Source organism: Drosophila santomea, chromosome 3L, assembly GCF_016746245.2.
Source record: "Drosophila santomea strain STO CAGO 1482 chromosome 3L, Prin_Dsan_1.1, whole genome shotgun sequence".
Taxonomy (NCBI): domain Eukaryota; kingdom Metazoa; phylum Arthropoda; class Insecta; order Diptera; family Drosophilidae; genus Drosophila; species Drosophila santomea.
Window position 1 is genome coordinate 2,872,947 of NC_053018.2, and position 25,638 is coordinate 2,898,584.

The following is a 25,638-nucleotide window of genomic DNA, read 5'->3' on the forward strand; positions in this document are numbered from 1 at the left end:
ACCATATATACAACAAATATAAATTGTAGCTAAAATGGTTTCATGTAAACGAAATTGTTGAGTATTTTTAGTCACGAATACGAATGAGAATCGAAGTAAACACAAACACCCCAAAAAAGACCGACAGACAGACGAATTGAAGAATTTACAATAAAATTGTGTAATTTTTACGCAGTTCTCCTGCATTCTTCTCTGATTTAGTAGTCCACCTTGTTTCCACAGATATTTGCACAGAATTTCGTTTATTGCCTTCTGCTGACAAACTGTCCATTTAGCCTCTTCCACTCGTTTAATTTATACCTAGAGAGCCGAAATTCTGTTGCAGAATATATAGAGATTAACATTAAAATTAATTCAAAGTGCATGTTGCACATTGTGAGAATCTGTGCTGAAGCCGATGCAGGATAAATAAATACACTTGTGTGAAAGGATAACGATGCCGCGATACAGATACCGATACACCTATGTTAAGCCAATTAAAGCGCCCAATGAATGTGCTATAAAGCGAAAGATAGGATTACCAGAAAAATACATAGCAATGATTAGCTGAAAAGTAATGAAAATATTAGACAAATTATACTTTTAGCTAAAATCAAGTGGAACTATGAAATTGTATCCAAATTCTTCCGTAAAAGAAAACACATTTCTAGCAAACAATTTACCATACATAAGAGTCTAATATACGAGTACATATACTATACTGAGCAGCATAAAAGTAGAGTCAAGGATATACGTAAATCAGACGACACAAATATAGATACGCCCGGAATCCAGAAAAATTAGAGATCAAGCAATTGCAGCCCACTAATAAAAATGATATCAGCATGGAAAAGTGAGATTTGAGAGGGCATATAGGGCATATAGGGCATAGATGGAGTATGGATTAGGATTAGCGATAGCAAAGGGCCCGATTATAGAGAAAACTCCAACTGATCTCTACTGTGTTCTGTGCTTTAGAGAGGACATACGAAAATAAGCAAAGTAAATTTAACTTGAAAACCAAAGTATTACCATTTTGAGCTGCAATATTTTTTAATCAAAAACACAAATGAAAGATGGATTTAATAATAGTAAAATACAAAGATAATAATTAATACATATTTTTCTCTTTTGAGATAAACCAAACGGAAACTGTTTTCACGTGAATTGAGTTAGGCAACAAATAAACGAGGTCATAAAATAACATAACATATTTCAAAGAAAGTATCAAAACAAAAGCTAGCTAAGAAAATGCACAAAGTTTTGTGTGTATTTTTTCGGTTTTTATTCATGTGTGTAAATCTTCCGTGTGCAACAAAAAGAAACAGTAAATAAATATGAAACAAGAAGCAAACCAGAACTACACTACACTACAAAAGCAAAGCCAGACACTAAGCCCAACTGAAATTGTCAAATATAAATTAATATATGAGGTCTATATGAGTATATATTTAGATAACAATTATATTATATATATACATACATATATATTATATACATACTGTGTGCAAATTATTCAGATCCATCAAAATACGATGCGGAAAAGTCTCTATATATATTTAGTAAAATTAAAACGAATGCGAATGAAAAATGAATATGTAGTACAACGGCAAGCGAAATAAAAAGTATAAAGAAAAAACATATAAGAAAACACAAAATTTGACAAAACGAAAATTTAAAAAAAAATCTATGAATAGCATATAAAAAATAATTATTTATAAAGGCTGTAATTTTAAGTATAATAGATCATAAACATAATAAAACTCGAAAACAAAACACAAAAAAAAAAGAAAACCAAACAAAAAATTTAACATAAACATATTTCACCCACAAAGCAAATTAAATTAACTAAAACAAAATGTAAACAAAACGCGAGAATATACTATAAAACATAAGTAAGAACGATATCTAAAAACGAAATTATAAAGCTAAACGAAAAAATTATATGAAGTAATTACATACAACCAAAGGAAGTAAAGCATAAACATAAAACCCCAAAAATTATATATATACGAGAACTCAATGTATGTAATAAATATAAAACTAATTAATAAAATCTTAAAAATGGAATAAACCGAAGCAATGAATTGGGCTTTCATTTGTAGCACAAAACACGGATCACTCGATGAATATGTGATTTAGATTTAGGTCATTGCTTCTCAAACTGATGACGCATTTGGCAGACCCTTGTCAGACTTCGATCCAGTAAAAACGAAAAATATTCTCTTATCTACGCGCTAGAATGCATTTATTTAATCTTTGTCTTTTCTTTTTTTTACAAATATATAATGCCAAGGTACATGAAAAGTCGTAGCGCCAACTTCGTTTGGATTCGATTAACTCTAATTCGCACGATAAGAACTATCGCTGTGGAAAATACTCTATATAATAAATACAAAGTGCACAAAAAAAATTACATATGTCTAGTGCGACATTAGGAACATGTCAAGGTCGGAATTGAAACTATTATATTCAGTTCCCTAATCACGGATATAGCTGCGATCGTAGTTCTGCAGCCGCACACTCTGAGGCGCCTTCTGGGTGCGATCGAAGTTCTGCAGCTTGTTGGTCTTCAGTATCCGGGGATTGGGTCCGGCGGAGGTGCGCCAGTAGACCGTCTGCACCGCATTCCGTCCGGCGATGTAACGCGTAGTCGCTCCGATCAAATGGTTCACCTTGGTGGCAGACATCTTGGGATTCTTGATGTGCGTGTTCGTTTGGTATCGTATCACAGTTGAGTTGCTTTTGCTATAGAGTTGGCTCTATATTTGGGTGTTCTTAGTGGATCCGTGCGATCATTGGCGCGCTTGTTTCGTTTCTGTGGCCTCACTGGACTCCGGATCCGGCATTTATAGCGATGCCTTATCAGCAGTTTTATACTGGCGCATGTATGGCCATTATCTTGTAAGTAGTTGGGGCTTATCAGGTGTTGCTCAAAAGGGTTGCCAATTGATTAGCTTACGACCAGGCCTTTATTTGCGGCCCATGCAACCGAATGCAAGGCGAAATGCGACGCACTTTTGGCCAATGTTTGTTATTCCACGTTTCAAATTGTTTTGTTTACACCCATTGACTGGCGTCCAGACTTGTATCCGTAACCAAAATGGAGAAATGGCCTTCATGGCACTTCCCAAGTGCGGCTCAAAGTCCAAAGACTGATCTCTACAGCTGTGTCATTATTGCACAATTAATCAAATACCCCGCAGGCGATGACGTAAATCCTTATAGAAAAAATATGTACAGTCGAGCATGTGCCACTGGAACTGACCCAATTAAAAACTTAGATCTATTTGCACTGAAGCCAAGAAAGCATTCTTTATTAGATTAACTAAAGCAGCACACATTTTGTAATCTTTTTGGTAATAGTTATGAATGCATTTATTGAGGATGCACTATGATCGTCTTGAACTACAGCTAATCGCTGTCTGAGATATTAGCTCCTGCTAGACATGTTGATAAAGCACCTGATGCCTTGCTGTCAAAAATAATCTTAAATAATAAAATGTGTGCTGTAGGTCATGGGTTCCGCTTTTTATTGGAGTTCTATTGTAAATGATTTCCTGGCCTCCAAGATTGAGTACATCACATTAGTTACATTAGCTTTGCTAAAGACACAGGCTCCCCAGCTGATTGCCCAGTTGGACCGAGCTCTAAGATAAGTTCCACCAGCTGAGTTCTTCTGTAATACACACTATCATGAGCACTCTACGTGTGCGGAGAGCTCTTATCAGCGTTGTGAGTCGGCGACTGCCTGTGAATTATTATTATTTTAAAAACAAAACGTCAAGCTGGCACACGGTCTATGACTGCAATCAGCCGTTGTAAAATCCGGCAGAAAGTGTGCGGGTGCGGAATCGTTAAGTCAACAATAACAAAAAACCACAATAACCTATGAGCGCACACTTCAAGTTCAAGTTCGATCCAGAACCAGCGGGGGCCGTGCAATCTAGCCCTTATCTAGCCCTAGCACGCTGTCTGCTAGTGCTTGAAGAACCAATGCATTCGCTGGCTGAAAAAAAAAAATTAATCATCGCGTTCGGGGGGAATATTTTGCTGCCAAAACTTTTCCACGCAATCTTGGAGAGCTTGATTTCTTTTTAGTGATGTCCAGACTTTATAGTATTTCCCTAGACTTCTTTTATGCCTGATAACCAAGCGAGTTTGTGCCCATTTCTGCTAATCAAAAAAGAAACAAGAAATGGCTACAAAAAAAGGAAATGTTTATAAATAAAGCAATCGCCAGACTTTTGTACTTCGGCTTGCAAGAACCCCGAAAGTGAAATCGCGTGAGTATCAAAAGCTATCGACCTGATTTTATGGTCTCGATATTGGGGGTCCCTCAACTTTTTTGTTCCGAAACAAAACCGCACGATTATCCCGTTCAGCAAATGCCAGTTGCCGAGGCCTGATAAGGATCATCTGTTCGTTTTTCGGTAAGTGCTGATAGTGTAAAAAACTAAACGTTAACAACGTAATCAGAGAGACAAGTGGCATTGGCTTTCGATGTGTGTAACTGTGTCACCATGGCGTATGAGTAATTTATATGTATTAAATTCGGCAGTTCATTCTTGTTGCCTACTTTTGGGGGTTGGCAGATCCATGCGAAGGGAACGTTGCAGCAATATTAACCGAATTTGTTCCGGAATTAGTGGTACCGAAATACCAATGAGCGGGTGGAGATCCCTGCTAATTGAATTAAGCAAACACTTAACGCCTACGACTAGCCAACGGCTAATGCCCACTTAAGTCAGCCCTGCCTTATTCGTAATTGACTTTAATTGACAAGACGAGCAATTAAAAACGGTGGCAATGTGAGTTAGTTTTCGGGGAGGGCACTCGGCGATCTCGCTCGTTTGTGTATTGCTTAAGAAAATTATACATAAATTAACGTAATATGGCTGGACTCATTAAATACGCCGGCTGCACATCGGCGATCTAGCGATCTGCTGATCGCCTCCAGCTCACTGGCCACGCCCCCAGGAGAAGCGTGCGACCAGCAAAAGGGCTAAAAGAGCGAAGAGGCTGCCGCCCAGCCGCCCACTTCCGTTGCAGACCTTGCGAATGGTCTCCGTGTAGAGTCCACGGCGGGAAAGCAGGTTCCGGATGCTGCGCAGCTCCTGGAAAACCGAGAAAATTATTATTTAGTTTTAATTACAGTGAATATGACTTATTACCACATATACGTAACTTTGTAAGCAATGTAGCCTCTATAAACCTCTTAATATACATTTGCTTATCACTAACAATATTTACTAAATAACTTATTTGCCTGTTAATACTTGACGCAAACTAAAAGGAAAGTACGTCATTTAAGTAGCTTGTTAATAACATTAAAAACCAATTGTAAACAAATGTTAAACTTTCCTAGAAAGCAAACAAATTTTACTAAAAAAATAAAGCGTACTGAGATTAATAACGTAATCAAATTACGCATATGAAAACATTAAATTATTAGGTTTTAAAAAATGAATTTACTCACATCTGAACTGAGACCCAGACGATTGCGGGTGAGAACCACTGTGTAGATGGAGCTCTTCACGTCGTTGCCGCAGAAGGTGAGCACCAGGTGATCGTTGACCGCTTTCACCACCTGGACGGTGCCCGTGAACTGGGTGTAGGAGTTCAGGGTGACCAAGGAGCCGCGCTGATCGCCGATGTTGGACCACTGACCAGGTGCACTGCTGGTGTAGTTGAAGGTATACTCCAGATTGTTGTCGCGCTCGCTCCAGATCAAACGGAGATACTTCTGCTCGCGCTGTACAGATCTCAAATGGTACTCATCGCTGTGCAGATATGAGGATTGAGTGGTGCTGGTGCGTCCATAGTTGTTCTGGTTCCGGTTGTAGTCCGGATTTCCAAAGCCATAGCCGCGATTTGCCTGGCTCAAACGGATCTGTAATATTTTATATGATTATAGTCGAGTAACTAGAAGTGTTGGACTTCCGTTTGCTACTGACCTGATCGGTGGCATCGGATAGATGGATTATGACACATGAATCGTACTCGTAGGTGCCCGGAAAATCTTGGCTGTGCACGATGATCTCGCTGCCGTACCAGAGGCCCATTATCTATATGTGCAGAGAGGCTGGGCATTATTACACACTCGTATGGGAGCGAATGGGGGTCATTTTGTACGATTTGCATGCCACTCGCTGTGCGTTCAATTAAATGCCCACAATGAGAAAATAAATGAACAGGGCTCAGTTCTCTACAGCATTGACATTCGACGCACTCAGGGCGCAAAGGGTTAATTAGAACAAATCGACTATAATTGCATTAGCCAGCAATTAGCTCTTCGTATTCAAATGGGCATTTCAAGTTGGGTGTAGATAACTCCTGGCTTTCAAGTATATTATCCTGCCTCTTAACGTACCTGTTCCAAGTCCACAGAGTTCTGCGGATTGATGTTCATGCAGCGCAACTCGGCATTACTCCTTTCCGTGCTGGTAATCGGCGAACCACCGTACATTCCAAACTGATCAACTGCAGTTCCCGCAATCGAGCACCAAAAGAGGCCAAAGATCGCGACGTATGTCAAGGATTTGGTCGACATTTCGGAAAAGTGCTTCTGTTTCCACCGATAAGCCACGGAATGCGATCTGCTCCAGATGAAATCTCCCAATCAACTAACAGAGAATCCCAACGTATAGTCCGCAGATCGCACTCAGAGAGACTGAACTACTGAAATACCCCTAGGAACCGCCCGTGCGCACTCTTTCGCTCAACAAAAAAAAGCAAGCCGAATTGGAAAACAACCAGTCGCGTTTTACACTTAAAAAAAATTATTTTAAAAAATTTAACTAAATATACAGAATTAAAAAAAAGGTTATAAACTTATTTGCAGCAAGAATTGTACATAATACTTTTCTAACTGATCAGCAAGTTAAGTTATTTCAAATAAAATTCAGATTGCCCAAGTAAAAGAAACTTAACATAAACTCAAATGCTGTACAACAATTATTGCAAAATATAACAAACTTATTATAAATTCCTATGCTGTAAAACAGTTATTGCCACTTAAACGAAATGCTTATCAAAGTTACTCAAAAGTATTTCAGTGCTATCAAACTGCAAAATCTATGGAAAGCTATCCCAAAACTCTCTCAGTGCATTGAGGCAAATTGTTGTATTAATTAAGTTAATTGTAGCGCTTTCCGAGCCGATCATCCAATCGCGCGTGCAACGCCCGCACAATGCGAGCTGGGCGCGTAAAGAGCTCCGTTCCGCCCGTGCTCCGTTCGACCCTTCTCCTGGCCACCGGGTGCTCCCCTTTGACCCCTCCGCCTGCTGTGGTGTCAATTGAGTGCGTGTTCCGCTCCTCCGCTTGGACAGCACAATTGGTCGTGGAAAAGTGGAACGGAGCAGCCAGGAGGAGAAGTCGAGTCGGTGAGAACCGAGTGAACCGAGTGAATCCAGTGGAACTCTCTGCTGAGTGGGGGATGAGTCAAAATAGCATTGCAGACTTGTGAATTAAATCATTGTCGTCGATGTTGTTTGTTGTGAGCAAGATTGTAGGGATTGTATGTTGTTGTATGCCCGGCTAAAACTCGCATTGTTGTGGTGCGTTTTATTAGCATTGATTATGGATTTAATTCATTTTTCTGTGTGAGCAAGTAAATGACGCGTACTGGTTTGCACACGCTAATGGGTAGATGTAAAATGGTGTGTTTACAGTTTGTAGATTTTACGACTTTTGAAACCTTTAAAAATACTTTAAATTAGTTGCTGGTTCTAAAAAAGTCTGCTTTATTTGCAAGTTCACTACAAAATTCTTATAAAATAGTAGTCATGTAACAAGGTGGATATTTATGCTGCCTTAAAAGCGCAGCAAGCTCTCATTGATCTTCTCGTAGATCCAGTCGATGTAGTGGTTGACACGGACATAGACACCCGGCCTGTTCTTGAAGCCGCAGTGCTGACCCCACGAAATAAGGCCATACAAAGTCTCACCATCTAAACATACAAATTTTTTTGAAAAATAGTTAATGTCTCAGAGCAAGTGTAAGCTATTCATACCGTCATCGGAGCAGACAAGAGGACCGCCTGAGTCACCTTCACAGGCATCCACACTCTCATCCATGGAGCCAGCACAGAACATGCCTGAAATGAGGTGGAACATGGGGGTTATTTCCTGCGCAAACTAATTTAACAGACATATCATAGATGTACTAATGGTTCATTAAGCAAATAAAACTTAAGTGGTACACACCTTCCGACATTGCTGATCCATACACATTAGATTGCTTGCACACGTTATCGCCCAAAATGGGAAGCTCGGCAGATCCCAAAACTTGCGCAGGAGCTGCACAAATCGCAATAAGAATCATATTCATTGGTGCCCAGGATGGTTATCTCATAAACTACTTACTGGACACTCCCGACTTAATAGATCCCCATCCGGATATGGTGCACTTGCGGTCCTGGACGAGCTCAGCATTCTTCTCCGGCAAGCAAATGGGCTGGACATAGTCACTGAACTTCAGCGGAGTCTTCAACACCACCAGCGCAATATCGTTATTCATATGTGTGCCCTTGCGGAAGTCCTCGTGTAGATACCAGTTCTCAATGAACGAATCCACTTCGGAGGACTCGGCAATGTTGGCGTAGTGATCTCCGACACGGATGAAGTACGCTCCTTTTGGACTGCCATACAGACAGTGGGCGGCGGTGAGGAGATGGCGCTTGGAAATCACCACAGCTCCGCACCAATGACTGGAGATGCCCCCACGTCCGCGGGTCCTTATGGTTGCTTGCCAGGGATGACGACCCCTCTGTGCCACATTTCCCCTGACCACGCGCTCCTCTCGGTGGGCGTACTCATCTTCCAGGTCCACCTTGAAGATGCCGCAGCGACGAGGAGTATGCACGGCCTTGCTGGATCGTTCCCACAGTCCAATTTGTGAATAGGTTTTTGGCGAGGTTTCCAGTCCAAGCGATCTACCACCTTTAAGTTGAGTCTGGGAATATTTCTGGCTGCGAGGCGGTGGCCCAGCGCTGCAGTGCAGCGCCACATCCTCGGTGTGGTTGCAGTTGTGCTCGCCCCAGTTCCAGTGGTTACACTGGTCAATGCTCGACTCGTTTCCAAAGCACATCACCTGATCCAGCCAAATGGGTCCATTGCCGTTGCCAAATATGTTCTTCTCGATTCTCTGGGACATAAAAGTTAAATAAGTTAAGATTATTTTGGATATATGGATAAGATTGTGTAATACCGCTGGTCCAAAGAAGCCCATTGAGTTGCAGGCAACTTGGGCGGACTTAAGATTGAAGTCATCATCACAAACACTGCCCCACACACCATGGTGTTTCACCTCCAGGCGGCCTTCGTTTGAATTGCGACCTCCCTCTAAACGATATTGAACGGGCGCCTAGGGGTATGATAAGGATTACATTAGGGAACATGTGAAAACTTTGAATTAACCCACCTGACAGACGGCTGCACACTCATCCGACTTATCCGCACAGTCTGGGGTATTGTCGCACACAAAGGCCGGTGGAATACATTCCTTGGAAGTGTGGCACAGCCAGTAGTTGTTTGGACACTTCATCACCGGAACTTTGCAGGTCACGCCCGCCACTTCATCAACGCCGCAGTTGTGAAAGCCCCAGCCTTTGAAGGCGCACTGGCTCAGTTTGGTTTCATTGCCATGGCACTCGACCTCATCCATCAAGTAGTTAAAATCCTGATTTGGGGGAGCATAAAAGGAGCTGCCACGCACTTCTTGGGCGCCCATCTGAAAGCCAAGTTCTCGGCAAACGACATCTGCATCCTTCAAGCCGAACTTGTCATCACACACATAGCCCCATTGACCATTAGCTAGATAAGGTTTAAGATTGATTTTATGTACTAAGATTTCTGGGCACCACTCACCTTTGACTTCAATACGGCCCATGTTTGGACTCTCGCCGCCTGATAAGCGCACCTCGTAGTCCGGTGGCGGGCAGCTAGCCTCATCTTTGCCATTGGGGCAGTTCTTCTTCCCATCGCAGATCTCCTCCTGCTTCAGGCATTGGCCATTGCCGCAATCGAAATCGCATTGGCTAGCGAAGCTGGAACGGGTAGCCAGTTTGGGAGTCACTTCCTCAGCATTGGGATTGGACAGCAGGTCCCAGTCTTCTTTCGGATCCTGTTGTTGCGGAGTTTCATCCTTTTGGGGAAATGGATTGGGCAGCTCCGGATGACGAAGATGGAAGTCAGCACTGTGTTCATGGGGATGACGGTGGTGGTGTTGGTTGTGTTGGTGGGGAGAGGAATTGGGATGGTGCTCGGAGAACGGATCGGGCAAATTTGGATGACGCCGGTGGTAGTCACGACTGTGACCGGACGCAAGCCAATTACTTTTCATTGTAGTTGTGGTTGGGGGGAAGGGGTCCGGATCTAACTCAGCCCTGCGGGTGCTCCGTTGAAAGTCTGTCGAGGCGTACGTGGTACTGGGATCTAGGGTCTGCTCGGTTCGGGACGTCTCCCTGGCATCTGGAAAAACATAGTCGTCGTCAACGGAATCCAGGCTTTCCTGTTCACCCGCCTTAATAAGTTCGGCGTCAAAGTCAGGGTCTGTTCTACGTGTTGTGGAGGTTCTAATGGTGGGACTTGGTGTGGTGCTTGCCGGCTTACTAATCACAGAAACTATGGCTGATTCAGCCTGCTGAGCCAGTTGCTCTTGGGCATTCCCACTGTGATTGAAATATGGGCGCAGCATAAGTTTAAGAGCCTCTTTAATAGCCACTTGGGAGTTGGAATCTGAGGCAGTTCGATCTTGATTGAAACTTGGCACTGTCGACTGGGTACTATAGAACTTATGGTCGAAAGGAGGTGGCACCAATACATTTCTCACCGTTGTGGTTGTGAAGTCGTCGTCGTCGTAGAAGGGTTCATCCAATTCAGGATTAAAGGGATCGGGCTCTTGGGCCGGAGTCGTACTAGTCACAGGCACTTTGGCCCAAGAGGCGTTTCGAGAGTGCGCAATTCCAGCATAAGAGGGACTGTAGTGAGGTTGTATGGGATTGTGGAGAGTGTTCTTATTATCCACTGGTGGATAAATGGGAAATGTGTGCAGTCGGTTGGCCAATTGCGGTGTTGGAGTCTGGGCAGCTGAAGGGCTGGGAGGTGGAGAAGGTTTTGTGTTAACCGGGGGATCTGGCTTAGGAGGTAGGAGTCCACCATAAAGGTTGGATTCATTATACAAAGGAAGTCCAGGGTTAGGGCTATGTCGGTGGGGAGCATTTGAGCCGTGGAGCCTATTGTCAGGATGCAAAGGTGGTTGCTGGTCTGGAAAACCACTGGAGTCGAGGCTGGACTCAACTGGTTGCTGTATGCCAACTGGTTGTGAGCCACTGGGCAACTGATCTGGATAAAAGCGCGGTGGCGAACCCGGCTTGGGCTGTAGTCCGTTGTGAGGATATTGGGGTGTCAGTTCCTCGTCATAGTCCAAGTCAATGGGTTTCTGTCCGGGCAGACTGTCTTGGGATTGGGGCTCCTTGGCACCAGGAGAATGGGGGGAATAATCTAGGTTTAATGGTTGCTGTCCACCCAATTCAGGCCCTGGTGGTATAGGTTTCCATCCATTGCCAGGCGAACCATAATCAATTCTGCGACTATAGTTCTGGCGCGACGGCACCTGTTCTTTTTCTTCAACTGGTTGGGCGTAGTAGACACTTCCTGTATTGGTGGGCGCCATGGGGGCCAGTGGAGTCTTATATGTAGGATAATTACGGTTCGGCTGCAGCGATCCCTCCACATATAGAGTACTCTGTGAAGGGCCGCGTTGAACGTAGGAAGTCTCCTGGCCAGACCAACTCGGATTGTATCCGTGGTGATGGTGATGCGGGTTTTGTTCCAGACCCACACCCGAAGGTCGCTGCATGTCCATATCCGTCCAACGGTCGCCGATCACACGCGTTGTGGTGGTAGTTCTGGTTGTATAGCGGTTGCCGAACTGATCCCTGCCAGATGTCTCATATGACTTGGATTGGATTGGATTGCCTGTAAGCAGAGAAGGGGATTTTAAAGAGGGCGAGACTTAAACCAAAGGTTAGTAACCATTAGAGGGAGCCATCCAACCGGAATTAACCCCCCGAACGAAATAGTCGGTGCGATCGTGGCTGGGCAGTTTGTCATCCAGCACGCACACTCTACGAGAAACGCTGAATATCTGCTGGCTGGGACAGTCGTACATCTCCGCCTGGCCTGGTCCACATCGCAGGTACTTGGTGGGAAACCTTGGATGTGGCAGGGTTCCGGTTATTCCTTCGGGACAGGCAGTGACTGCACCCTCTATCATCATTTTCTGTGTCCACTCGAAGATGATGTGCAGCTCATTGATCGTGTACAGCCGATCCTCACGTTGCACCTGGTCAACGGGTCTACAGAATCCATGAGAGATACTGTAGTGCTGTTCACCCGGGCAATTCAGCAATTGCATTCCACTCGGGCCACAGCTCAGATACTTTGAACAATCGAAGGGATACACGAAGAAACCAACGAAATCTCTAGGACAATCCAAAGCTGCAAGCAGAAGTTTAAGGATAAAACACACAGAGAGTGCGCACATTTTTCACTCACAATTATCCTGATAAGTTTGCGTTCTTTCAAAGGGGACGCGATCCGTTTTGGGTACGTGCTGTTCGGGCAAGCAGTAGCCTTGGGAAACACTGAACATATCGAGGGGCTGGCATTGCCTAGGTAACGTATGACCATCGATGCAGGTCAGATAGCCTGAAGCGTCGAAAGGATTGGGAAAGAGACCGCTAACCTCTTCTGGGCACATCAGAGGAGCTGGAATAGCATAAGGCGAAGCTTGCGCAGGATAAGGGCCTGACCCAGTTGGTTGGTGTGGTGGCTGGTATCCACTATTTTCTTGAGATGGTGGCTGGTAACCCCAATCTCTTTCTACAGGTGGCTGATAACCCCCGTTTGACTGAGAAGGTGGCTGGTAGCCTCGATTGCCTTCCACGCGTGGTTGATACCCTCCATTTAACTGAGCAGGAATCTGGTACCCTTTGTTGGTTTCCGAAGGTGGCTGGTAACCTCCATTTGGTGCGTAGGATGACTGGTATCCTCTGTTCAATTCAGAAGGTGGCTGGTAACCTCCAGTTGTTTGAAAAGGTGTTGATTGATTGGGTTGATTGTAACCTCCATTAGGTTGATTGTAAGGCTGGTAGCCTCCTTTAACTGAATAGGGTGGCTGTAAACCTCCAATAGTTTGCGAAGGGTTGTGGTAATCTTGATATGTTCGATTAGGCTGCTGGACACCTGCATATGATTGAGCAGGTTGTTGGTAACCTCCATAGGCTAGTAAGGGTGGCTGGTATCCTCCGTTTGCTTGGAATGGCTGGTGACCTCCATTAGCTTGGTAGGGTTCTTGGTAACCTCCATTATTTTGGTAAGGTGTCTGGTAACCTCCATTGACTTGAGAAGTCGGCTGGTAACCTCCAATGTTTTGAGAAGGCGGCTGGTAACCTCCAGTGTTTTGATGAGGCGTCTGGTATCCACCACTTGAATTATAAGGTGTCTGAAACTTTCCAGGCGGCTGATTGCCTCCGTCAAGAATGAGGCTACTATCCTGTCCTGAATGGTCCGCTTCTTCATCCTCCTCGTGGCTTAACTCATGCTGCGTATCTTCCAAATACTCCACGCGATCATAGGCTTCGGTGATCTTATCCCTGGCCACACACTTTTGCTGGGATATGCTAAATGCTTCACCCTGCCTACAGCTTTCTACATGTGTTTGCCCACCATAGCACACTATGTGTTTGGTGCAATCGAAAGGATGTAGGTAATAGCCCTGGGCTTGCGGCGGACAAGACAACGTTGTGAGGTCCTGAATAAGGACAGCTGCGAATGGGAAGGATCACGTAGTATGCATTTGATGGATAGTCTTATGAAAAGTCTTACTCGAGAATTGCACACTGATGTAGGCATAGTCCAGATAGTCGTGGGGAGAAAGGAGATGTCGACCTACACACTGGCGTTGGGATAAACTGTATAGAGCTGTTGGCGGACAACTCAGAATCTGTAAATGTCCATTTTGGCAGTTCACAAAGTGACCGGCATGGAAGGGATAGGGATAGTTTCCAGGAAGCGCGGAAGGGCACTCCTTAAGTGGAGACTGATGAATCTGAATATCAGTTGTCTGGATCTGCAATTCCGCCCAGAACCTTACGCGATCTTCACCTGACACCAGACGACTTGGCCGGCATGCTCGCTGGGAAAAGCTGAAGGCCATTTGGCTTTCACAACTTTGAATGGTCATCTTGCCGCCCTCGGAGCAACGTACATATTTGCCAGCGTCGTAGGGATAAGGGTGTAGGCCGTCGGTGCCACCCGGACAGGCAGACAGGATCATAGCTGATAGATTTTGGTGTTGTGAAATATGCTTTAAGGATAGTAATCCAATGAAGGACTTACTCTGGTCGATGCTGATAACAGAGACCTTATAGGTCACATAGTCGCTGTAAACCAACTGGGTCTTAGGCTGGCAAGTACTCTTAGATATGCTAAACACATATCCAGACTGACAGCCTTGAACCGCCAGTTTACCAGCCTGGCAGAGGAGGAACTTTGTTTGGTCGAAGGGGTGAACAAATTGACCGCTCACTCCGGAGGGACACAATAGATCTTCCAGGTGCTCAGGAAGTGGGTATGAAGGGTCTAGAAAAGGTTTGGTCATTATATCTTAATCTAAGGAGGCAAGCAGAGAATGGGTAGCAAAATGGGAAACCAAGTCCGAAATGAAGAAGCAGGTGAATAAAGCAAAGTAGCCAAGTACAACCGTAGAGATCGACTTACGCGATGTGTGGGATGGTGGGAAAGTATCCAATGGCTTCGATGGGTAACTAGTACCTGTATCATGCTGGCTAAATTGGTTTTGTCCAGGCAATGAACTTCTTCCACTGCAGTCCACCTGATTGGCATAATCGCAAATTTTTTTCTCGCTACTGAAAGCTGTGCCCGGACCACAATCCATTACAAAAGTTTGCCCATTTGCACATTCCAAGAACTTCGTGCAATCGAATGGGTGCACATGATTTCCGGAAGCTCCAGGTGGACAGGATATGTCACCGGTTCTATCGAAATTCTTTTCGGACTCCGGGCCATCCGTTTCGTAAGTGGTAACAGTCGTGGATTCAATTAAATATTCGACATGATCGGTGGGTCCTTTACACTGTTCCTTTGGTACGCATTTCTGATTGGAGAAACTAAAAATCTCTCCCGGCGTACAGCTCTCAATAAAGGTCTGCTGATTCCAGCACCTGACATACTTGGTGCAGTCAAAGGGATGCAGGTAGAGTCCCTGGGCTTGTGGAGGACAAGTAAGCGTCGAACGATCCACCATAAATTCAGCTGTGAAAGAAAACGGGCTTTCAAATCAAGTCCATCCAAAATACGATTCCGTGAGATGCTTACTCGAAAGCTCGGAACTGATATAGGAGTAATCCAAATAATCATGGGCAGCGAGGAGGCGACGAGCTACACATTGCCGCTGTGAAAGGCTGAAAAGCTGTCCCGTGGGACAGCATATGATCTCTAAAGCTCCATATTGGCACCTGACATAGTGACCAGCATGGAATGGATAGGGGTAATTCTTCTGGACATTCGGTGGGCACGACCTGAGTGAAGACAGCTCGCTTTGGACATTTCCCCTACTCTCTTGGAAAGTATAAGTAGTCTGAACTTGGACTTCCTCCCAGAACTGCACCCGATCAGAGCTAAGCACTTGAAGACGTGGCAGACAACTTCTTTGGGATACACTGAACGCCATCTGGGGGCCACAACTTAGGATGGACATCCTACCATCGGAGGAGCACTGAACGTACTTCTCAGCATCGTAGGGATACAAGTAGATGCCGTTGATGTTATTAGGACAGGCATTAAGGATAAGTGCTAGTAAAATATTATGATGAATTCTAGTGTACAGAGATGATGAAGTAACTTACAATACTCGTAGCTGATTTCGGAGATAATTAATGTGACATAGTCGGTGAAGGCTAATTGATGTTTTGACTGGCAGTAGCGCTTCGAAATACTGAACACATAATTGGGAAGGCAGTTCTGCACAGCCACCTTACCATCCTTACAACTAAGGAACTTTGTCCGATCGAAGGGGTGAACAAACTGGCCAACGGCTCCCACTGGACACATGAGATAGTTAACCTGAATCTCCGCAGACGCTGTTACAATTCGAAAGGATCGGGATTAGCGTCTATCAAGTTGGGAATTAAAAGGATCAGGATTAGCGTCTATCAAGTTAGGAAGCAAGCAAAGCATGAATCGCGTAATATGAGAAAATAAAACCCAAATGGATAAGCAGATGAACCAAGCGAGACCAAGCAGTTGGGATAAGAAATAAAATGACACTTACAGGAGGTCCGAGGGGAGTCAGAATACACACATACCGAAGAGAAGCCATCGAAGATGTGTCCCGGGGGACACTGTTCCACCTGAGGATTAACACCAATTCCGCACCTCAAATACTTGTGCACGTCGTGAGGATGTGGACGAAGCCCACGTGTACCGGGTGGACAGCCCAAGTCCGCCAAAGGCACCGCAGAGTAGCCTAACCCAGTGTTAGTCAAGGTTTTTTGGATTGAAATCACTCATACGTACCGGGGCCAAAGGTTTCAGCTCCTCCTGCTCCAGTTCCAGCTCCGGTTCCAGTTCCAGTTGCGCACTTGGCCAAATCCTTGTGCACACATACCAGCGATGCGGGACTAAAGGCAGTTCCTGGTGCGCAGTCCATAATAAAAGCCTGACCATTGGCGCAGTTAAGGAACTTGCTGCAATCCGTTGGATGCGGTTGCAATCCATTCACGCCGGGTGGACACTTGGGCTCACCATCTAACTGCCTCAGTCTGCCCAGTCGAGTAGATGAGGATTGCGCTGAAGAGCAAACCACATTGCTGGGATGGTCGCACACCAGGCTCCTGTCATTGAACAGAGTTCCGGGCGAACACGTCTGAATGGTGGGGCTTCCATCGAAGCAGTTCACATAGCGATGACAGTCGTGGGGATATGCAACCAGACCCGTAAAATGCGGCGGGCACGCCGAATCCCGCTGGTAAACAGGCTGCTGTTGGTCGCCTCCGTAACTTGCTGCTGATAAGCCCACTTGTTCCGATTGCTCGCTCCGGTAGCCATTGCCTGATCGATAAGCTTTTGCCCCGGGTCGCTGTCAAAAGCGCAATTATGAAATATTATTGAACAGCCGCAGTAATTAGCAGCAATATTTAGACAATAGCTTGTAATTAAGTCCAATTAAAATTAAAGTCTTAAGCTCTTTTTACTTTAACTTTAAACCATAATTGTTGATTCACAATACTTTTAAAATAACAGATTAAATTATGAATAAATTTTGTACACTAACATCCACTAGCAGGATCGCCAGCCAAAGGCCAAGAAGCCATTTGGCCATTTTACGTTTCCGCTTTATAAATATTTGAATTAAAATATTTCTTTTAATACACCGATGCTGATAGCAAAGCAAGTCAATTGTTTTTCTCGCGCTTTTAATTTTTCGTTGTGATCCCGTCCGACTTCCAGGCTCGACTGACCCACACCCAGATCGTATTTCAATTCAATTGGACTCGGGATGAATCTCTATCTCTGCCGCTGCTGATAGATGCTCTCGTTTGTCGCCAAACCAATTGAGTGGACCACTATCAGGTCTTGTAATCTCAAGACATTTTTGCTGTCTTATCGCCCTGTTTTGTTTGCATTTCTTTTGGGGGTTTTTCACTCATTTATTTACTTCTAGGAATCCGAGATGATGCAGCTTAAGAATGATGATGATGATGATTTACAGTGGCGCAGTCGCATTTAAGGGTTGTCTATATTTATATATGTCACCCGTAAACAAACTAAACGTCTCACCCAAATTGGGCTACATAGGTGATTACAACTACGAGACTAGATTATTTGGCTGCCGGCTTATCAGCCGGTGGCCTCTCGGCAAGTCTTAGCCTCTGCTGTATTTTTAGCCAGAGCAGATCGTACGGCTCACAGAGTTCCGTTTGCGTTTTGGGAATTCCCACAGAACGTCGCACTTCCGGCGAGAGGATTAGCAGATTTTGAGCAAGGCCAAAACTGCTGGAAGCCACCCAGTATACACACAAAGCTGAAGGCACAGTACAGGCTACTGGCACCATCACAACACTCAGTCCACGGAACACATTGTTGGCGATGTTTTGCAGGCGAGTGGAAGGACGGGTTCTGGACATCGCTTGCACTTCAATGATGGCCAAGTTGATGAGGCCTAATGCTACAGGCAGGATATACGAGTTGTCAACCACCGTGAGGTTGGGTATCCAACCAAATCCGCCGATGGTCATTTCGGTGGTCACAATTTGAGCTTGGATGGACGTGGGATCGGGCAGCATGTATACTAAATTGCGCAGCGCCACGGATTGGAAGATCCACAGGGGAATCTGGCCCCAAAGCACAATCATGGTCTTCATGGGATGGCAGTTATCCCGAACTATAAGGTTCTGCCACTGCTTCTTGATCTGTAAGATAAATGGCATGAGTAGTGTCTCGAGAACATTTTCATTTTAACTAACCGAACGCCGATAGACAATCTGAGTCTGCTGTTCGCTCCACTTGAACTTTTGCTTAGCCATGGCTGCCTCTTTTTTCAGCTCCTCCACAATAGCCGGCATCTCCAGCGCTATTTTCTCGATTCTGGCGGTGATTTTGTGCTGGTAAATGGTCAGAGGTAGGGTGACCACGCTCCGGAAAAGGAAAGTGGACAGCACGATGGATGCCCACCAGGGCAGACCGCTGTAGTCGTGGATCTTAATGAGCACATCCTGCATATAGGCCACTGGGGTGCTATTGGACAACGTCTGCCAGTATCCCACTAATCCACCGGCATTTGCCAATTGGACACTTGTGGCCGCTGCTTCTGTGGATGCCAGGCGACGATTGTACGTGGGATTGGCAAGCGCTGTTCCTTGGTAGTTGTACGTATAGGTGCAAGCAATCGTTGGCCTTCTACAGGTGCGCAAAACCAGCAAAGCTGCCATTATAAATTAATACAAAGCCAATAATCAACGTAAACAACTAAAAGGAATCAGCAGTGCGTACTGTTATCAATACGAACAGCTGATTGTTACCATAACACGGATTTAACCAGTGTGACCGTGGCCACGGTTTTTGGTAGCATTAACCCTTAGCTAACCATGAAATTTTTAGCTACCAAACAATATGAAACATCAATATTATTAATTATAATTCTTTTAAGGGAATAACAAATAAATACATTTATATAATATTATCGATACAGTTCAGTAGTACTCCAATAAAAAAATCATGTTGTTTGATACGAAAACAACACTTGTAATTGCTTTTCCTTTTCAATCATTTTGAAATCTTGATATTTTTAATTATCTCGGGTTACTAAAATGGCTAGACGTAGTTTAATTGCACAAATTGTTTTTTAATATACGTTTTATTTCATACGCATATGCTTAAGATAAAATTGTGTTTGTATTATTTATTGTTCTCTCGGTCTTGACATTTTTGCAACATCGTCCGACGGTCACTCTAGTTTGGCATTTTAAATCGTTCAGCGTACTCGGCTGCTGCACTTGCAACTTTTCATTGTTTGAAACGCAATTAATATTTAAATCGAGTAATGAATTTTAGCCAACGCCAACCAGAATGGCACACAATACCATCGGTGGCACTAACTCACATATTCGACTATTTGGATACCCAGGATCGTCGGTCTGCAGCGAGTGTATGTTTTTCCTGGAGACTTGCCTTCTTTCAAAAACGGTAAGTTTGTCACTGTGTGGGTGTGCCCGTGTCCGTGTGAGTGTTGGTGTATGTGGCTGAAATGCTTAAATTCAGTGCTTATTGGGTATATTTCCTTTGTTATTACCCCATATATTATATAGACGTGGATTAATCAAGCGCAGAAAAACATCTGTGCAAGCAAGAACAAAACGTAGACCCCAAAAATTGTTGGATGTTTTCGCTTGTCGTTGTTGTATTCTTCGCATTTGGCAAGCTTTCAATGTGTGGGGCAAACACCTCGGCCCGTTTGTTTATATTAGTGTTGAAAAAAGGGGAAAGTCCACGATAAGAGGAATTCCCCCTGCCAATTAATGCAATTAATTAAAGTAATTGATGCGATAAGCTATGAGCTGTGTATTGCAATCTTAGCGATTGCGAGAAAGGCACTTATTTTCAATACGGATGCATTTATTTTATTTATAAGAATTTTCTCACAACGTTATTTTATTTAGTTTAAAAAAGAGGAAAGAAATAAGCCCTTTTAGTACTGTGGTATATACAAGTATATGAAATTATTTATTTCTTTTTTTTTATCCCTCAGCTATTTTAGAAACTTTCGCTTTCAATTGGATGTGGGATGCGATGATCAGTTGGCCTTCTTCCATCGCTCCATGGCCAATTTGGCCAGGGAACTGATAGTAGTCTTCGACTTTCAAAATGCATTTCATATCCAGAAAATGCGACGACTTCTGTACAAGTAAGTTTGCCTTACAAAACCCTAAAAGTACTCAGCTTAACCATTTTCCCTTCCACAGAGTGGCGCGCTGTGATAATATCCAGAAATTGCGTTTCCAAACCCACAATGTGGGCCTCGTTGCCATCGGAAACATGCACAGTGAGCACTTGTTGGCCATCGAACAGTATGTACCATTAGAGATTGATAAGTTCATTACTAAAACATCTCGACAACCCTAACAGGTGCTTTGTGGAGCCGCTGAAATTGTTTCTGAGCCGCAAACGTCAGCCCTGTCAGATTCTGGACCTTGGTGCCATCGAGGCCCTCTCATACTATGGCCATGATTTCCTAAAGGCTATGGGAAAACCACAGGAACTGCTGCAGCTGACGCTCGCAAGCATCAAGTACGATCCTAGTCACTATCCCATCCTCTCGCTGGACGCGACCCTGCTGCAGAAGTGCGCCGCCCTGCAGGTTCTCTCCCTCGACTACGACACACTTTCCGACGAACTGCTGCACACTATCCAGGTGCTTCCGCTGCGGAAACTATTAATCGCAGTGCACGGCCTGGATAGCGAAGAGCACCCCGACGTGTCGGAGACGGCCTGGTCCCACTTTTCTGGCCACTTTTCGAGCATTGAGTTGGTGCTGACCCTTGTGTATGCCTATGAGGCCATCGAACTACTGCAGCATCGGGTGCTGCGTAGCAATATGCCTGTTACCCATGTGCGATTGCTTTTCTGCGAGCAGATGAACGCTGAGGCCTTGGACTGGATGTCGTTGCATCACAACGAAACGCTGCGCAGCATTCACTATGTGGACTCGGCGTACAAACATTCCAATCGCATGAACTACACTCGCCACGGCTTCTTGCGGCAGGACCCATTCGTGATGATGGCCTGGCGCTGCAAACAGCTGGAGGAGATCGTAGTGCACGGGTACTTGATGGATCCGCATAATCTCGTGGGCATCGCCAGGCTTCGTGGTCGGCAGCTAAAGCGTCTGGAAGTCTCCATGATCGATTGGTCAGGCGCTGCTTCGATGAACGCCTACAATGAGGTGAGTTCTTTAAACCATCCACTAACTAAATGAGTAACTTAATTGCTTCTCTTACAGGAGATAAGCACCTTATTGGGACAACAATGGTCACCGATCAGCCCTGACAAGATGCCGCCATCGCTGGCCTACGACTACGAGTTACGAGATCAGTTCGTGTACGAAATGCTGCGCCAGGATCTCAGCCAGTAAGTGGTCGAAATAGGAAATTACTCAAAAATAACCAAAAATTGAAGCAGTCATCAAGTGAACGAAAGAAATGCAAACATGACACGTGATCAACTCGAGCGCATAGAAATTAATTTATAAATTGCAAAACCTAATTACGTAGCTAAAACAAAACCCAAATGAATAATGTAAGCAAAAAGAAAATTGAACCGTCATAATAAGTTTCCAAAATTTATATATGTATGTAAACCAAACTTTTTAATTGGCAAGCATTTTATAGATGTTAAATTTCCTAATTTCTTAGCCTGTGTAATCAAAATCGCGATTAGCCCTTGTTTATTAGTACAAAAGCGACAGATCAAGAGCGACAGGAATGTCAGGAGCAAAGCAAAAGACTTGAGCACTTCACAAATTTATGTAATTATGTAACGGGGCGAAATGAGTTTGTTGAAACCTGCTAGAGAAACATCATTTTATAAGCAACAACAACTGTGATTCAAACGAAATGCAAAAGCGAATGCAGATGAAAATGCAAATGCAAGCCAGTGTGAGCAAATGGTATACCAGCTCTCATGCTAAACATAACAAAAAACATAACGACAACAGCAAATTGTTAAGCGAATTGTCTAGATAGCTAAGTTTAAAAGTAACAAAAAGTGTTGAAAATGTTTGTAAAACCAAAACTACGACCAATGTCAAATTGTTTGCTCAAAACAACGCAATTGGCACAAATTGTTAACCTTTGTAGTAGTGTGAATAAGTACAGAATCTGGCGCTCAATTGTGATAAACCAACAAACAACAACATAAGCAAATGTAACAACAACGAGAGCTAGATCCTCGTTCGCTAAGCGCCGCCATTTGTGTAGTTTAAAGTGATATTACCAGCAACAGCAAAGCAAAATGTAAGCAAATACAAAACACCACACAGATATATATGTATTGTAATAGCCAAATGGAGCTAAGGAAGTAGCTGTCGTGCGTGGTGCATGCGTTGTGGCCAGATAAACGGGCCAGAAAGAAGCCAGGCAATTGTAAGACCCAAATCCAACTTTTAAGTATTTCGTAGCACAGGCATTAGTTATACAACTATGTACTATATTTAACCTATGTTTGCACAAAAACAGCAGCGTGTTGTTATGAACCGCGGCTCATCCTTCCTCGATTTGCTTGCCGACCAACAAGTACAACAGCAATAATGACAACATCAACATCAACAACAACAACAAATGGTACCTGAAGATCATGCCGAGCATTTAGAGAACAACCGAAGAACAACCACAAAGTACTTGCTCAAATGTAACAATCTAAACAAACACAAAATCTATTGAAACAGAAGACTGAAAGACGAAGAGGGTGTTGACCTTGTTGTCAGAGCAAAACGGAGGATGGCCATTGGTTTCTGGGACAAGTAACAACCGCAAACAAAATGCGATCTCAAAGACAACTCTTACAACTATCCAATCGACCATCTATATTTCTATGTATGTATCTATATGTAACCAATGCATGTAATCATTTTTTTATGAACTGCAATAGCGACTATTTATTTGTAAAACAAGTGCAAATCATGTGTAAAGCGAAGCAAACTAAGAATGTTTGTCAAACCGCAACTGCAACACGGCCACAGAAAAGTCAAATCAAAAACGGAGTCTGGGGTCATTAAGAGATTGAAAATCCATGGCCTAAATATGTTACCAGACCTGTTTTTATGTGGCTGTGCATTTAATTTAAGTCTAGTACGTACCAACACAACAACCAACAACCAACACCAACAACAAATGTGATAAAAGTGTCATGCTGCTTCCACGAACAACAGTGTGCAAAATGCGACCTAAGATACTGCACTATTGAAGCAATGAGAACGGTGGTAGTAAGCATAGGAAAGGCAGGGTATATGGGCTCTGTTTTATAGCACACTGACAGACTAGCTCGCATTGTTTTTTTTTTTCCAAATTAACCGCCTAATTAAATGGCTATGGAAATTCGGAATCGCCTTCAGAAAGTACTCACAGAACATTGTTAAATTGATAAAGAAGTGTAAACTCCCAATATTGTTTATCGAGGAGTTACGTTTGTAAAAAGTGAAAAGTAAAGTGCTATTAAGGCTATAACGTTACCCAAAGTAAAGGGTCATAGAGCTATAAAATAGAGCTAGGACTGCAAAAGATCGTTAGCTCAGTATCCAGCCCGAACTAATTGTCAATCAATGGATTCATTCAATTACAATCAACGTATATGAGAGAAGTATTAAGTTTTTTGGTTATACTAGAGTCACTTCCAACGCTGCTGTATATGAGTAACGTTCTTTTTGTATACTTACTACAAAACAAATATATATTTTATATGCCATTTATTGTATTTAAATTCGAAGAGACCGAAAACCATTTTGTAAACCATTCCACAACCACAAGAAACCAATGCGATTTATGCTAACGTATGTACTGATCCAGTAGCAACACTGCAGAAAGAGGGAAAAGACCAACCAAGTTTAAGATAAGTGTTGATCGAGAACAACAACAAGTCAGGGTGTTAATATATATGTATGTAGGGTATGCTCGATGTCGACACTCAGGGGAACAACAAGTGTGACATGGGCGAGGAGGGTAGAGGCGCATTAACAACAATGTTTATATATGTATATGCAAGTTATGCTTAAAAGTTATAAGAGCAAAAGTGAAGAAAGCTGTGATATAACAAGATCCAACAAAAAGGGCAAACGACAACCGACAACACACAAAGATAACACCAACACATTAAACTACAAAAAACCAACCAACCAACAGACAAGCCAACTCGAAACGTGTGCGACCAACAAAGGAATGTTAACAACCTTCCCGAGCCTGAGAACCAGGAGAAGGACCATCTGAAATGGCCAACGATAAGAATTCAATGTGAATTATAGAAGATCGGATCAGATCCAGTAGTAGCTAGCTTAGCGGGTGAACAAAGGACGAAGGACGAACAGGGGAACCAAAGTTTAGAACCGAAGTGTTTGAGTGAATCAACAGCGTGCGGAATAGAATTGATATTCCAGTCAGGAAGGAAAGCGAGAGAGAGAATGATTAATGATTCAAATGTTAAATTATATATCGATATGTAGTAAAACACACATAAAAAGTGCACATAGCTTAAAATATATAAAGAAGCAAACATTTTATTTAAAGTCGATTTCCATTTGATTTGCCATGATTATGTTTTGTGCAAGATTTTAAAGCTTAATCAAACGAGGCCAACGACAGTTTGTGTGGCATATGCAATATCATTACCATGTAAGACAACCAATAAATGTAAACCAATTAAAGCGTAGCAAACAAAATGCATTCAATTGAAAAACCAATAAAAACGTTTGAAACTTAAAGCGAAGCGTTGTTCTAAGTTATTTAGAAAAGGGGCTTCATTTTATTGTTTATTGTTTAGTGCCCTTTAATCCTTCCCAAGGGTGTAGAGCTTTATTTTCGTTGCATACATTGTGGGTGGCATTATACAACAGGCCGATTAAAAGTACATAATTCGAGATAATAAAAACTTAGTGTCAACAAGAACAGAGCACCCACACTCGCATGAACTTCCGCTGAGCAACGCAAGCGCTCCAGGATGTTGGGAGCTTTTCTCAGTCCTTGAACTTTTGACCTTGTTTCTGGTCGCAATTCTCGCTACCAGCGCGGTTATGTAAGCAGCTGCACGTATCATTATGCAACCTGTCCACGGATTCTGTACGCTTGCCATTGCATCTTTCAGCGTTTCAGTGGCTCTCAAACTGCCGAGGCTTTGTCGAGCGATAAGAACCCAATCCTCATCGCCCAGGCCCAATTAAGTGGGCTTTGCCAAATAGATAGCGCTATTGTATGAATGACTGAGCAGTACGGTCGAGTTTATTATCTGGATTTGTTTGCCCACGACAGACAGCTGGCGAAAGGCGTCAGCAGCGCTTTTTCGACCAAATGTGATAGTTTTGACCAGGG

The 25,638-nt window shown here is 43.6% G+C and overlaps 5 protein-coding genes across 7 annotated transcripts; 1 reads left to right on the top strand and 4 right to left on the bottom strand.

Annotated features, from left to right (window-relative positions):
• Nucleotides 1–2,200: 2,200 nt before the first annotated feature.
• LOC120450297 lies at nucleotides 2,201–2,808 on the bottom strand. Its single transcript, XM_039633234.2, has one exon. It carries the CDS (start codon nucleotides 2,667–2,669, stop codon nucleotides 2,460–2,462), a length of 210 nt encoding a protein of 69 aa, XP_039489168.1. The 5' UTR covers nucleotides 2,670–2,808; the 3' UTR covers nucleotides 2,201–2,459.
• Nucleotides 2,809–4,791: 1,983 nt separating this feature from the next.
• LOC120450292 lies at nucleotides 4,792–6,616 on the bottom strand. The gene is made up of 4 exons (XM_039633223.2): nucleotides 6,353–6,616; nucleotides 5,937–6,047; nucleotides 5,459–5,872; nucleotides 4,792–5,096 (listed from the first exon to the last, which is right to left on the bottom strand). Exons 1-4 carry the CDS (start codon nucleotides 6,530–6,532, stop codon nucleotides 4,941–4,943), a joined length of 861 nt encoding a protein of 286 aa, XP_039489157.1. The 5' UTR covers nucleotides 6,533–6,616; the 3' UTR covers nucleotides 4,792–4,940.
• Nucleotides 6,617–7,697: 1,081 nt separating this feature from the next.
• LOC120450288 lies at nucleotides 7,698–17,838 on the bottom strand. 3 transcript variants are annotated; one of them, XM_039633206.2, is made up of 17 exons: nucleotides 17,343–17,838; nucleotides 16,586–17,147; nucleotides 16,335–16,535; nucleotides 15,916–16,149; nucleotides 15,386–15,862; nucleotides 14,768–15,322; nucleotides 14,387–14,629; nucleotides 13,874–14,326; nucleotides 12,542–13,813; nucleotides 12,020–12,484; nucleotides 9,851–11,962; nucleotides 9,405–9,796; nucleotides 9,192–9,347; nucleotides 8,348–9,128; nucleotides 8,189–8,281; nucleotides 7,996–8,079; nucleotides 7,698–7,932 (listed from the first exon to the last, which is right to left on the bottom strand). In XM_039633206.2, the coding sequence occupies exons 1-17, from the start codon at nucleotides 17,388–17,390 to the stop codon at nucleotides 7,796–7,798; spliced, it is 8,265 nt and encodes a 2,754-aa protein (XP_039489140.1). In that variant the 5' UTR covers nucleotides 17,391–17,838; the 3' UTR covers nucleotides 7,698–7,795. The 3 variants fall into 3 exon arrangements, with proteins under 3 accessions (XP_039489140.1, XP_039489138.1, XP_039489139.1); XM_039633204.1 differs by lacking the exons at nucleotides 16,586–17,147; nucleotides 17,343–17,838 and having other exon boundaries at nucleotides 13,874–14,629; nucleotides 16,375–16,425; XM_039633205.2 differs by lacking the exons at nucleotides 12,020–12,484; nucleotides 12,542–13,813; nucleotides 13,874–14,326; ... (3 more) ...; nucleotides 15,916–16,149; nucleotides 16,335–16,535 and having other exon boundaries at nucleotides 17,343–17,556.
• LOC120450291 (cytochrome c oxidase assembly protein COX18, mitochondrial) lies at nucleotides 17,698–19,082 on the bottom strand. Its single transcript, XM_039633221.2, has 2 exons — nucleotides 18,535–19,082; nucleotides 17,698–18,480 (listed from the first exon to the last, which is right to left on the bottom strand). Exons 1-2 carry the CDS (start codon nucleotides 18,997–18,999, stop codon nucleotides 17,890–17,892), a joined length of 1,056 nt encoding a protein of 351 aa, XP_039489155.1. The 5' UTR covers nucleotides 19,000–19,082; the 3' UTR covers nucleotides 17,698–17,889.
• A 302-nt stretch (nucleotides 19,083–19,384) lies between these two features.
• On the top strand, nucleotides 19,385–25,034 carry LOC120449451 (F-box only protein 33). The gene is made up of 5 exons (XM_039631923.2): nucleotides 19,385–19,753; nucleotides 20,316–20,471; nucleotides 20,530–20,634; nucleotides 20,693–21,509; nucleotides 21,567–25,034. The coding sequence occupies exons 1-5, from the start codon at nucleotides 19,611–19,613 to the stop codon at nucleotides 21,696–21,698; spliced, it is 1,353 nt and encodes a 450-aa protein (XP_039487857.1). The 5' UTR covers nucleotides 19,385–19,610; the 3' UTR covers nucleotides 21,699–25,034.
• Nucleotides 25,035–25,638: the final 604 nt, after the last annotated feature.